Genomic DNA, 14,088 nt, shown 5'->3' with positions numbered 1-14,088 from the left:
GACTTAGGTCATGATCCTAGGTCCTGGGATCGAGCCCCCACGTTGGGCTCCAAGCTCAGCAGGGAGTCTGCTTCTCCCTCTGCCTCTGCCTCTCCTCCCTGCTCATGCTTGCTTGCTCGCTCTCTGTCTCAAATGAATAAATAAAATCTTTAAAAAAAAATTAAAGATAAACACCATTTTAACTCTAACAGATACTGCTTACTCTTCAGATTTCATGCCCATTATTTTTGTTTCTCCAAATTCTAAGCACTGTGTGGAAAGGACTGTACATCATAAATCTTCTGAATCTTTGAGATGCCTGGCATAGTGCTGAGTACATACCAACTCATATTTTTTTGGATTGTTCCCATAGGCAGCAGAGAGATAATCATAATGCATGCTGTATTTAATTCTAATCCATGACACATTTTATAGTTTGACATGTTGGAAGAAGTACTAAGCTTGGAGTCAGGGCAGCACCATAGACTCTTCTGACTCTTGGTGTGGCTACTGAGTCACTCTATAACCATAGGTAAGTTATATCAACTCTATAAATTAGGATAACAATAAATAACAATAGCACCTTCTTGCTTATGCACAGGGATGATGTGAGAATAAAATGAGAAGCATTAAAGGACATTCAGATCTTAAAAAATCTATAGAAATAAAATGTAGTATTTTGTTACAGGTGATTTGCATCCTTCATTCAAAATACACCTTAAGGGCAGCCCCGGTGGCGCAGCGGTTTGGTGCCGCCTGCGGCCCGGGGTGTGATCCTGGAGACCAGGGATGGAGTCCCACATCGGGCTTCCTGCATGGAGCCTGCTTCTCCCTCTGCCTGTGTCTCTGCCTCTCTCTCGATCTCTCTGAATGAATAAATAATCTTAAAAAAAAATACACCTTAATTTTATTCCTTAGCTTTTAAAAAAAATTTAAGACTTTAATATTTGACAGAGCAGTGCAAGCAAGGGGAGGGATAGAGGGAGATGGAGAAGCAGACTCCCCATTGAGCAGGGAGCCCCATGCGGGGCTTGATCTGTATGACCTGAGCCAAAGGCAGGTGCTTCACTGACTGAGCCACCCAGTGCCCCTCCCTTAGCTTTTTACATTTTTGTCATCAAAAACAACTTTGTTTTCCTTTTAAGAATGAGAAAATGTTCTCTACTCAAGTTAGGTAAGTCATGTGTGAATACTGAGCTCTAAAGAGAATGAATCATGGCACAGACCTAATATTTTCCTTAAGTGACTTACTTCCTGAATCAATTATCAGCATATTACTAGTTATTGTTACGACATATTAATACGACCAGAACAAAGTGACTATCTTTGAAGAAGTTAACTAGCTTCAATATGGTAATTGTCCTCATATATCTGCCCCCAAGTAAATGACTTAAAATACTGATTTATTTTAAAAGGTAAAATCATTTGATTTGTGGACATTACCAGTTATTATGCTTGGAAGAGTTAATCCATAAAATCCTAAAATATGCTACTAAGAGGAAATGAATATCATCCTTCTTTTTTGTTTAATACATGTTAAACAATGATCAGTCATTTTTGTCTCATTTAAGATCACTAACTTGGGGCATACCATACCGGTTGGGCAAGATCTTAGACTGTGACTAACTTTTAATGAGTGGTTATAAAAACATGTGTTGCCTCATGACACTATACACAACTGCTGCTTGAATAGGCTTTTTGCATTCCAGTTGTGCATAGTCCATTTGGCTCACCACTTATTTACCCTTTATTGTTTAAGTCTCAGTGCATTGAAAATCTCTGAGGAGCATGGTAGAAAGTTAATCCTTTTCTTCTAGAACATTTGCCTAGCAAAGATAATATTTTCTTTCCTAAATGAGTTTTTCTTAACTTTGGAATTTCATTTTGTATTTTCTAAACAAATAATGTATAATACTGCAAGGTTACCTTACAAATGAGCCAGCAGGTTTGGCCCTATTTGTAAAACAATATACCAGTGTTTGAATTTGAGTCCAAACAGAGTGCAGATTGAAGTGTATGCCCTGCAAAAATTTTTTTCTTTTAATATGGAGAAAACCTTGAAAGCTGTAAGAGAACACTTTCTACTTGTAACTTCAGTACAATGCCCTAAACTAAATGGCATCTTTTTATGGGATCTGCCTCTGCTGCTTCTGATTAATTGTGTGACCTCAAGCAAATCTTTTAATTCTCTGAGCTTCAGGTTTCTCATCTGCAAAATGAAGATAATTATGCCTGCCCTAGCCACAGGAATGTTCTAAGAATAGCAGCAGAAAGAATTTTTATAAAGGATTAGACATGCGGTTTATAGATTTATGATAAGAGGATAAGAGTCTATGTAAAAATTAGTTTGGTATTATTTTTTTAGTGAACACCAAAACTACCTGTTTTATAATGAACCATGTAAACAAGTAACAGTTCCCTAACTCTGCTTTTGTTCAGACACCTGCACAAAGTAGACATGTTCCTTGCATGTTAAATCACTCACAGACTTGAATAAGCAAAAGAATATTAACTAGGAACTGTAAACAACCAGGCAGAGAGTTATATGATAAGTACAGTAGAAGGTCTTTTGAGAAGATAGAAACTTTAACTCCTTTAATTTTGATAGGGACATTCTGTATTGGGAGGCAGTGTATCAGGCTTTCTCTTCCCTGTCCTTCCCCAGTACTCATTACTCTTGTTAATTAAGACATTTCCTGGGGCTCCTGGGTGGCTCAGTTGGTTAGGTGTCTGCCTTTGGCTCAGGTCATGGTCACAGTTCTGGGATCCTGGGATGGAGCCCAACATAGGGCTTCAGCTCCACGTAGGGCTCCCCCTGCTTGTGTTCACTCACTCTAGGGTGCTCTCTCTCTCTCTCTCTCTCTCTCTCTGTGTCAAATAAATAAATAAAGCCTTTAAAAAATTAAGACATTTTCTATATTGGAGCACCTGGTTGGCTCAGTGGGAAGAGCGTGCAACTCTTGATCTCGGGGTGGTGAGTTCAAGCCCCACATTGGGTGTAGAAATTACTTAAAATCTTTTTTTGTAAAGGAAATTTCCTGTATTCAGTGATGAGAGTAACCTCAGGATGTGAACAGTAGAGGCAGAAAGGAAGATTGAGAATCACCGATCAGGAAAAAAAAAAGAGAGAGAGAGAGAGAGAGAATCACTGATCAGGAAATTGCCCAATTTCCCAGCATATCTTTAATTTTAGATTCCCTGGCTATTTGAGATTTGGCCTGCCATTTGATTCTATTACTAAGGCAGAGTTAAAACATAGGGATGATTTTTTCCCCTTTCTTCTTTTTATTGTATCTAAATTAAAAGATGGATAGTAGTGGAACCTATTGTAATTATTTCACAATATAAGTAAATCAAACCATCATGCTGTATGCCTTAAATTACAGTGTTATATGTTAACTCTTTCTTTAAAAAAAAAAAAAGATTTTATTTATTTATTCATGAGAGACACAGAGAAAGAGAGAGGCAGAGACACAGGCAGAGGGAGAAGCAGGCTCCTTGCAGGGAACCTGATGTGGGACTTGATCCCGGGTCTCCAGGATCACGCCCTGGGCTCAAGGCAGCACTAAACCGCTGTGCCACCCAGGCTGCCCATATGTCAATTATTTCTTTAAAAAACTGGAAAAAAATATGGAAGAACAATGAAGAAACAATTTCCCCCATTTTCAACATGTTTAGATTTGGCTTAAGTTCCCAGAATAGGAATAAAGGTTAGAAACTACTGCTATAAATTCTATTTTTCCTGACCATGAGGAAATAAGAGTTTCCATACAATACGACATCATTGTGAACCATGTCTGAATTAAAGGGCGTTATACATGTGAGTGAGAATTGAGTATAAGGTACATTTTGGAGTAATGTCTTTGGATATAAAATTTTGGAAAAGCTTCTTAAATAATAGCTCTTCTGCATTCTGATTTATGTCTCTAACACAGCTTTTCCTGTCAGTTCTGAGGTCATTCTGGAGACTCAGCTATTTGATACATTATTCTAGAAGTAGGCTAGGGATCCCTGGGTGGCTCAGCGGTTTAGCGCCTGCTTTTGGCTCAGGGCGCGATCCTGGAATCCTGGGATCGAGTCCCACGTCGGGCTCCTGGCATGGAGCCTGCTTCTCCCTCTGCCTGTGTCTGCCTCTCTCTCTCTCTGTCTGTGTCTATCATAAATTAATAAGTAAAATCTTTTAAAAAAAAGATAAGTAGGCTAGTTGTAACACTATATGTCTCAATCTTTCTTTGAGAAATGAATATTTCTTTCATTCACTTGGTTGGAAATCAGAGTGCATCTTCCCAATGAAGTGATGCTCTCAATGGTGAAAGTAGGAATCAGATTGAGATTTAGTTCCTAAAAGAGAGGCAATGTGGAATACTGGGGTGGAATATGGTATTTGGAGTCAGAGGGCTTTGTCTTGAGTCCTGGTTGTATTATTCTGGGTATGTGCAATTGCAGGTAGATTATTAAGACTGTCTGGATTTGTTTCTGCATCTATAAAGTAGAAATAATACTATTTATCCCCCAAGGTAATTGTGAGGAAATGATATACTCAACTGTAAATACGGAGTTTTAAGCAAAAGACACTATATGTCATTTATTTTATTTTTTTTAAATTTTTATTTATTTATGATAGTCACAGAGAGAGAGAGAGAGAGAGAGAGAGAGAGAGGGGCAGAGACACAGGCAGAGGGAGAAGGCAGGCTCCATGCACCGGGAGCCTGATGTGGGATTCGATCCGGGGTCTCCAGGATCGCGCCCTGGGCCAAAGGCCGGCGCCAAACTGCTGGGCCACCCAGGGATCCCTATATGTCATTTATTATCATCATCATTTCTCGTTGACACTATGGTGTTTTAACTATAATAATCATAACTTTCTAATCATAATAATCATATCCAAAAGCATATCACCTCCCTTGTAGTAGTACTTTCAGTAGCATAGATGAGGTAGGGAATACACTCTTCTTTCTAGAAATGTCTACTTTCTTCAGCTGCCTACGACAGTGGTTCTTAAACTTTGGCATGCTTAAAGATCATCTGGAAAGCTTGTATAAAATACAGAATCCCATTTTCCAGAAATTCTCAATCCGGATTGAGTCCAGGAATCATCATTCTTAACAAGCCTCACAGGCGATACAATGTACATGGTCCTCAAACCATACCTGAGACTATTCTGGTAATTACCTTCTCCACATTTGATATTCTGGTCTATGTGACTAGCTTTCTAAGGATCATATGCTCCCTGTCTGTACATTTAGGTCTACTTTGGGAAGATGGGAGGGTTCTTTTTCCAGAAACCCAACCTGTCTGAGCTCCTTCTTGCTCCAGAGCTATTCCCCATCCTTTAACCACAGGGTCTGAAAGCATGATCCATGCAACAGAATCTCCTCAGTTACAAAATCGCAATCTCATGAAGTGGGACCTGGAAATTTGATTTTAATTTAATTTAAATAAATTATTATTTATTAAAGTTTGTTTATTTTTAGTAATCTCTATACCCAGTGTGGGACTTGAACTCACAACCCTGAGTTCTAGAGTCATATACTTTTCTGACTGAGTCACCCAGGTCCCCCTGGAAATAGGATTTTTTTTTTTTAAGATTTTATTTATTTATTCATGAGAGACAGAGAGAAAGAGAGAGAGAGAGAGAGGCAGAGACACAGGCAGAGGGAGAAGCAGGCTCCATGCAGGGAGCTGGATGTGGGACTCGATCCCTGGTCTCCAGGATCACACCCTGGGCTGCAGGCGGCACTAAACCACTGTGCCACCAGGGCTGCCTGGAAATAGGATTTTTAATATGCTTTCCAGTTGGGTCTTTTTTTTTTTTTTTTTTTTTAAGATTTTATTTATTTATTTGAGAGTGAGAGTGAGAGAGAGCAGAACAAGGGGAGGGACAGAGGAGAGGGAGAAGCAGAATCCCTGCCAAGCAGGACCTCATGACCTGGATATAGGGCTCAGTCCAGGAACTCCAGGATCATGACCTGAGCCGAAGGGAGATACTTAACCAAGTGAGCCATTCAGGTGCCCCTCCTATACCCCAGAATTTGAGAACTGATTTAAAAGTCACTCCCCCTGCAAAAATAAATTAATTAATTAAATAAATAAATAAATAAATAAATAAATAAATAAATAAAATAAAAGTCACTCTTCCCTGGAGTCTTGGCTTTGCTCCAACACTCTTATAGTCATGTTCTCTTTTACTGAATCCAGATCGTTTTTTTTTTAAAGATTTTATTTATTTATTTGACAGGGAGAGTGTGCACAAGTAGGCAGAGGGGCAGGCAGAGGGAGAGGGAGAAGCAGGCTCCCCACAGAGCAGGGAGCCTGACACACAGGGCTGGATCCCAGGACACAGGATCATGACCTGAGCCAAAGGCAGACACTTAACTGAGTCATCCAGGCGCCCCAATTCAGATCATTTCTCTGTCTTTATTACCTCCCATGCTGGTGCCCACCTCTGCATCCCCACTACCACATCCAAATTTAGTGTTTTAGTATGTAATTCTAAGTGACTCTAGCAACTTCTGTACTGATCTCCATACTTTCCTCTAGTCTTGTCTGTAATTATATTTTAGGATCCTATCCAGTCAGGTCTCCTCCCTATTGAAGAGTCAAAATTCTTTAGCTGAGCAGTTTCTCTTATAGTTTAGCTCATTCCTCTCCTTCTCTTCATACCCTATTGTTCAGCTGTTTTGTTTTTAGTTTCCCAGAGGGCCGAATGTTTCTCATGCATCCACAAGATCTTCCCTGTGTACTGGACTCTGTTAAGTAGAGGATGATCCCAAAACACTTCTGGTTTGTCTGTGATCACAATTTCCAGTGTCAAAACTGTTCTTTTCCTTTACCTGCTTATTTGTTCAAAGGCAAGGACCTTCCCTCACTCTTTTTTTTAAAGATTTTATTTACTTATTCATGAGAGAGACACATACAGAGAGAGAGAGAGAGAGGCAGAGACACAGGCAGAGGGAGAAGCTGGCTCCATGCAGGGAGCCCGACATGGGACTCGATCCCAGGTCTCCAGGATCACACCCTGGGCCAAAGGCAGTGCTAAACTGCTGAGCCACCAGGGCTGCCCTCCCTCACTCTTTTTTATTTTTTTATGTTTTTTTAATTTTTCTTTATTTATGATAGTCACACAGAGAGAGAGAGAGAGGCAGAGACACAGGTAGAGGGAGAAGCAGGCTCCATGCACCGGGAGCCCGACGTGGGATTCGATCCCGGGTCTCCAGGATCGCGCCCTGGGCCAAAGGCAGGCGCCAAACCTGCTGAGCCACCCAGGGATCCCCCCTCACTCTTTTTTAAACCCTGCATCTCTAGTGTGCAGCGTGGCCTGGCTATTGGGAGTGTTGGTGTACATCTTCTGAGTTGGATGAGGTGGGAAATACTACAGGTGATCTGGGGTGATTGCTTGGAAAGCAGAGCTGGAATATGAATGAAGAGTTAAAAATTAGCATGCAAGTACTGAGCGAAAGGAGATGCAGTGCCAGCACAGCAAGGACAGGAGGAGGCACAGTGTTGTTTCTGTGTGACCAGATTTGTTTACTTGGGAGTGCTTACTTAGATGCACAGGGAGGGAAAACAGGAGATGGGACCAGAAAGAAAAGTAGGGATCAAATTGCAGAGAGTTCTGACTATCAGTCTTTCTTTTTTTTTTTTTTTTTTTTATAAGATTTTATTTATTTATTCATGAGAGACACACACAGAGGGAAAGCTAGAGACACAGGCAGAGAGAGAAGCAGGCTCCATGCAGGGAGTCCCCTGACAGGGGACTCCATCCCCCGTCTCCAGGATCACGTCCTGGGCCAAAGGCTGCGTTAAACCACTGAGCCACTCGGGATGCCCCTGACTATCAGTCTTAGAAGTGCCTTTTTTTTTTTTTTTTTTTAATTTTTTATTTTTTTTTAGAAGTGCCTTAAAGAGTATCAGTATCCTGGGCACCTGGGTAGCTCGGTGGTTGAGTGTCTGCCTTCTGCCTAGGCCATTGAGTCCTGCATTGGGCTCCCCACAGGGAGCCTGCTTCTCCCTCTGCCTGTGTCTCTGCCTCTCTCTCTGTCTCTCATGAATTAAAAAAAAGAGAGAGAGAAAAAAAGACTGTCAGTTTCCAACCAGAGGAGAATTAGGGAGAGATGTCCACTAAAATATAACTGTTGATGGCTTGGTCTCCCGTTCTGTCTCTCCCTCATTGATACTCCCCAGTCCATCTTCCATTTGGGATGCTATTTCAGTAATACAGATCAGAAATAAGGACCTGCTAGAAGGAAGTGAGGAGATATAAAGTAGAAGACACAGCTGGGGGCATTGTTTAAATATCTATTTTGTCAGTATTGGTATTTTGGTAAAGGGGGAGGGAGAAGCCAAAGGTGACCTGAGATTTTTGTACTTGAGCCTACAAGAAGATTTTCTTAAGATGAAGCTCGGAGCAAAGGGGAAACAGATTTTATTGCTAAGATAGTGACTGCTATTTGGTTCATGAATTTGAGATAGTTTAAGGATTTGCATGAGGAGGAAAGTGAATATTGCACACACAGTCTGAGATATCAGGACCTTCAGAGAGAGTAGGACTGGGAGTGTAGTTTTGGTTATAGTCTTCATGGAGTTCTTGTTGAGGCTGTGGGTATAGGTTCAGTTGACCAAGAGTAAACACATAATGTGAAAGTACTGAGCAGCCACCTTGGTTGGAGAGACAGAGACAGAGTAAGTGAGTGAATGCATGAATGGATGACTAAATAAAAAATGGGGGATGGATGTTTTTAAGGGGTAAGCAGAGGAAGAAGCCTCAGCAAAGGATCTTGAGAAGGAGCAAATGGAGTTAGGGATACAATCCTACTTTGTAAGGTCTTTTTTCAGGAAAGACAAAAATCTTTTTTTTTTAAAGATTTTTATTTTATTTATTCATAGAGACAGAGACACAGGCAGAGACACAGGGAGTGGGAGAAGCAGGCATCATATAGAGAGCCTGACGTGGGACTCGATCCAGGGTCTCCAGGATCACACCCTGGGCTGCAGGCAGCGCCAAACGGCTGTGCCACCAGGGCTGCCCCAAAAATCATTTTTGATAAAACCATTGACATTTTGATCATTTACAGCAAAATTTTGAGGAAGAAAAGACTGACATTTTAAAAAGCGAATGATCAGTTTAACAACGCAGTTCTGGTTGTTTAGTATCTTTTAGAAATATTTACTTGTTAAAATGCACAGCACTAACTTATTTTAATTTTCTTAGAGTAAATGAGCAAATATACTTTGGGTAAAAATACTGTTTAAAATAGGTTTCCCGGGCAGCCCCGGTGGCCCAGCGGTTTAGCACCGCCTTCAGCCCAGGGTGTGATCCTGGGGACCAGGGATTGAGTCCCACGGTTCCCTGCATGAAGCTTGCTTCTCCCTCTGCCTGTGTCTCTGTCTCTCTCTCTCTCTGTGTGTGTGTGTCTCTCATGAATGAATGAATGAATGAATAAATAAATAAATAAATTATTTAAAATAAAATAAAATAGATTTCTCTACTGCTAGAAGATAATGCAATGGCATGTTTTTGCCTGTAGGGAGGTGTGACTCCACTTAGATGTCTGTTTGCATTAAGTTTGTCAGTGAAAATCTGGGTAGTTTGCTTGGCTGCTGAAATAAATCAGTAGGTAGTTTGGGTAGTTTGTAACAGGCCCTCTCTGTATAATTCCAACTGACAATGGCTCTACCCGCTTATTGAGAGAATAGTCTTCTGTTTGGGATGATCAGGACTCATTTTATATTCAGTGTTTGGATGAAAATGCAATTGTTTATTTTCACAGATGTCACTTGTTAAAGATTCCAGCAGTAACAAAAAAAACTCGGAGAAGGACACAAATATTATTTCTTGACTATAAAAAGCTCATATTTTAAATATATTGAGTAAAAGGAGCAGTTTGGGTATTTCTGAAGTATATTTAAACTTTCAGTTTGGTATTGATTCTTTAAGGACTTAAGATTAATACAGAGTAGATGGAAAGAAGATAGAGTAGACTTTGGGGAAGAAAGTTATTTTAGCTTATAGTAGAAATATACCTCAATTTATGCTTTAGGTATCATTTTGTTTTGGGTTTTTGAGAAAGAGAACATGAGAATGTGTGTACATGAGGGGAGGGAGAGGAGGAGAAGGAGGAGAGCTAGAATCCCAAGTGGACTCCATGCCCAGTATGGCACCCCACTTGGGGTTATCTTATAATCCTAGGATCATGACCTAAGCAGATATCAAGAGTCAGAAGAAGCTCAACCTACTGAGCCACCCAGGTGCTCCTGTGTTTTGTTTTGTTTTGTTTTTCCATTTTCTTTGTTTTTTCTGTGTTTTTTAGTGTTGGGTTTAAATTTACTTTTCTAAAATAAATAAATAAATAAATAAATAAATAAATTTACTTTTCTTTTTAGTAATCTTTACACCCAGTATGGATCTCAAACTCATGATCTTAAAATCAGAGATGCTGGCTCTTCTGACTAAGCAGCCAGATGTCCCTATGCTTGAGGTATCTTTTTTAAGAATTTTATATAGTAAAAAATCAAATATTGGTAATTCAAATATTTATGAATATGATGTATGGATGTATAGTAAGTATTTTAGAACCCTAGGTATTATTTTGCTTAAAGGAGGCTTGACCTGAATTTTTTCTGAAAAATTGTTGTCAATGTTGGCAGCTAATCTGTAATTAGCTATATTGAATAAATGGTTTCCTAAAAAGAAATAAGCCCAAAGTAACTTTTGTTTTTGTTTTTAATTTTTTTTAACTTTTGTTTTATATTTTTCCTTAAATGACAGTAAAATCAGTTTTACTATCAGAACTCACTTCAAAAGTATTTCTAGGCTATTTATTTGACCAGCTCATTTTGTGAAATAATAAAATACATAAAAATAGGAAGACTCAGTGTCTTAATCCAAATAACATATTTCTGAGAGTAATGGACGTTCACATTTATTACTGCTTTATCACACTAAAAAAAGAGTTTGTAGGTTTGAAAGTTTGAAGTAATAGAACTCAATGTTGATATCCTGGATGATATATTAATGGTGGTCTAAATGTGATATTAAGTTGATTTTAGCAAGAGTATTTTTAAATTCTCTTTTTGAAAAGGAAATGGCAGTGTTTTCTATTCTTTTTAAAATGTTAACTACCTGGATAAAAAGCAAAGCAAATTTTTATAGGCAAGATTATGAACATTTACTTCCATATCCAAGTAATTATGTACTTGATTCAAGAAAGGGACAATTAGAAGCACCTGGCTAGCCCAGTTGATGGAGTGTGTGACTCTTGCTCTTGGGGTCATAAGTTCCAGCCCCATGTTGGTGTAGAGCTTACTTTAAAAAATATTTATGTATCTGTATCTATTCAGTCAGGAATTGGAGGCAGCCAAATTGTCAAATAACAGGAAACAGGTTAAGTAAATGATAGTATTACTCGGAGAGAATATAATGCAGCGAATAAAAACAAGCTTTCAAAATATATATTAATGTGAAAAAATAATAACAGGTTATAAAACAACATGTACAGAAAAAACTGAAAGTTTTGTAAATATACTTTAAGTGCTGGAAATTATGGCTTTTTTGATAAGACTTGCCTTTTTTTCTTTATCTGTATTATAACATTTCTCTAATATGAATATTTAGATGTAATTGCTCATATTGTTTTAAATCTATAAAATTCATCTGTAAATTATTTTTCATCTACAAAAGTAATTCTTATAAGAAAACTGTATAACCTAGTGTGCCATTGTTAATACCCAGTGGGGAGAAGTATTAAAGGTAAAGAACCACTGTAGTTGCAAAATTAAGCAGTAAGAAAATGAACAAAGTTTGCAGACTACGGAACAGAATACAAAAGGGATTTCTGGTTGAGCTCTATCTTCTCCCCTGTCCCATTTCATATTTATCCACTTGAAAAGTTGAGTCCAAAAGTGTTCTGTAAATATGATCAAACCAAAGGCTAGTTATAGCTATAAGAAATTTGAATTCCGTGCCAATTATGATAATTTTCTTTTTTTATTATTTTTTTTCAGTTATGATAATTTTCTTTCCCAGGTTTGTGACAAAAAAAAACACACCACTTTTAAACATGTAAATGTACTTTTAAACATTTAAAAATAGGATTTGAGGGCAGCCTTGGTGGCTCAGTGGTTTAGCGCTGCCTTCAGCTTCAGGACCCGATCCTGGGGTACCGGGATTGAGTCCTGCGTTGGGCTTCCTGCGTGGAGCCTGCTTATCCCTCTGCCTGTGTCTGTGCTTCTCTCTTTCTCTGTGTCTCTATCATGAATAAATAAATAAAATCTTTTAAAAAATGGTTGCACAATCCAACAATACCATTCTTAGGTATTCACCTAAGAGAAATAATAAGTCCACACAAAAACTTGTATGCAAATATTACCACCCAAAACTAGAACCAACCCTGAACATCCTTCAAATAGTGAATGAATAAATGTTATTGTAGCACATCTGTGCAATGGAATACCATTCACCAATAAAAAAGAATGAGCTCTGCATATACTTTATCCATATTCATATATTTCCATATATGACATTCTGATAAAGGCATAACTATGGGAACAGATTAAAAAATCAGCATTGCCTGGGGATTGGCAAAAGGGATCGACAAAAAAGGGCCACAAGGGAACTCTCTTATCTATTTGTTTATTTTCTTATTTAAGATTTTATTTTATTATTTGAGAGGAAAAGAGAGACAAAAGAACACATAGGAACAGGGGGAAGGGCAGTGGAAGAAGCAGATTCCCCACTGAGCAGGGAGCCCAATGTAGGTCTCCATATCAGGACCTGCAGAGAGTAGTGAAAAATAGCTATATTTTGGTTGTGAGATGCATAGACTTAATACATCTAAAATGGGCCGATTTTATTATATGTAGATATAATACATGCATTATATTAAAATATAATGACTGACTTCAGCTGGTAACCTTTTTATTCTTTTTTTATTATTTTTAAAGTTTATTTATTTACTTTTGTAATCTCTACACTCAGTGTGGGGCTCCAACTCATGACCCTGAGATCAAGAGTCACATGTTTTTCCCTGAGTCACCTAGGTGCCCCCAGCTAGTAATCTTTTTTAATATTTTATTGATTGATTGATTGATTACAAGTTGGGGGAGAGGTAGAGGAGAAAAGAGAATCTCAAGCAGAGTCTGCACTAAGTTGAGCTTGACATGGGGCTCTATTTTACAGCCCTGAGATCATGACCTACGCTGAAATCAAGAGAGGGATGCTCAACTGACTGATCCACTCAGGTGCCCCCAGCTGGTAAACCTTTTAAAAATTTTTAATGAATATATAAAGAATGATATAGTTAGCATTTACAGTGATTGATTCAGGAGCACCTGGTTGACTCTGTTGGTAGAGCATGCTACCCCTGATATAAGGGTTGTGTGTTCAAGCCCCATATCAGGCATAGAGCTTACCTAATTAATTAATTAATTAATTCAGGCAAAGGATCTTGAATGGGTACTGAACCATGAGATGAAATATATTATGGAACAGTATATTAACATGACCTGCATAGATTATTGCTAATCTTTATAATTTGAGGAGATCAGGGCAGTCACCATCTTAACCAAGGCAAATTTCATATCCCTGACTAGGTGAGAACTGGACATTTTGTGCCTCCTAGGAGGAGTAATATAAAGTGTGTAGCAGCAGCACATATGAACTACTCTTACCAAAAAATGTTAAACCTGGATCTAAACAAGCCTTTAAACCTAACTTCCATTTTATGGAAATATAGCACATAAAGCAATGAGTTAAATTATACTATGAAGAAACAATCAGACATATCCAGAATGTGGGATGTTTTCAGATACTACTTTGAAATTTCAAAGACCTGCTATTTTCAAAAAGATTAGTGCAAGAGAGGATAAAAGAGGGAAATCTTGGGACACCTGGGTGGCTCAGTTGGTTAAGCATCTCTTGGATTTTGGCTCGGGTCCTGAGATTGAGTCCCTCATCGAGCCTGCTTCAGATTCTTTATCTCTCCTTCTGCCCCTCTCCCTTACGCTCTCTCTCTCTCTCTCTCTCTCTCTCTCTCTCTCTCAAAAAAAAAAGGGGGAGGGATTCTTGTAGAACAAACGAGAGATAACTGTCAAATAGTACTTGAATACTGA

The 14,088-nt window shown here is 38.7% G+C and overlaps 1 protein-coding gene across 2 annotated transcripts in view; it reads left to right on the top strand.

The window, feature by feature from the left end:
• Positions 1 to 14,088, top strand: part of C2H9orf85 (chromosome 2 C9orf85 homolog) — a 61,685-nt gene that overhangs the window by 18,080 nt on the left and 29,517 nt on the right. Inside the window, exon 1 of one of the 2 annotated variants that reach the window (XM_041744682.1) lies at positions 10,393 to 10,457. The exons of the other annotated variant lie outside the window; for it this stretch is intronic. Coding sequence (XP_041600616.1) covers positions 10,395 to 10,457 — 63 coding nt within the window. The 5' untranslated portion in view covers positions 10,393 to 10,394. Of the gene's footprint in view, positions 1 to 10,392; positions 10,458 to 14,088 lie in introns of those variants that run through there. 2 annotated transcript variants of the gene reach the window in all.

Source organism: Vulpes lagopus, chromosome 2, assembly GCF_018345385.1.
Source record: "Vulpes lagopus strain Blue_001 chromosome 2, ASM1834538v1, whole genome shotgun sequence".
Lineage (NCBI taxonomy): Eukaryota > Metazoa > Chordata > Mammalia > Carnivora > Canidae > Vulpes > Vulpes lagopus.
Note: the sequence above shows the minus strand (reverse complement) of the source record. Positions and strands in the feature narration are given on the sequence as shown.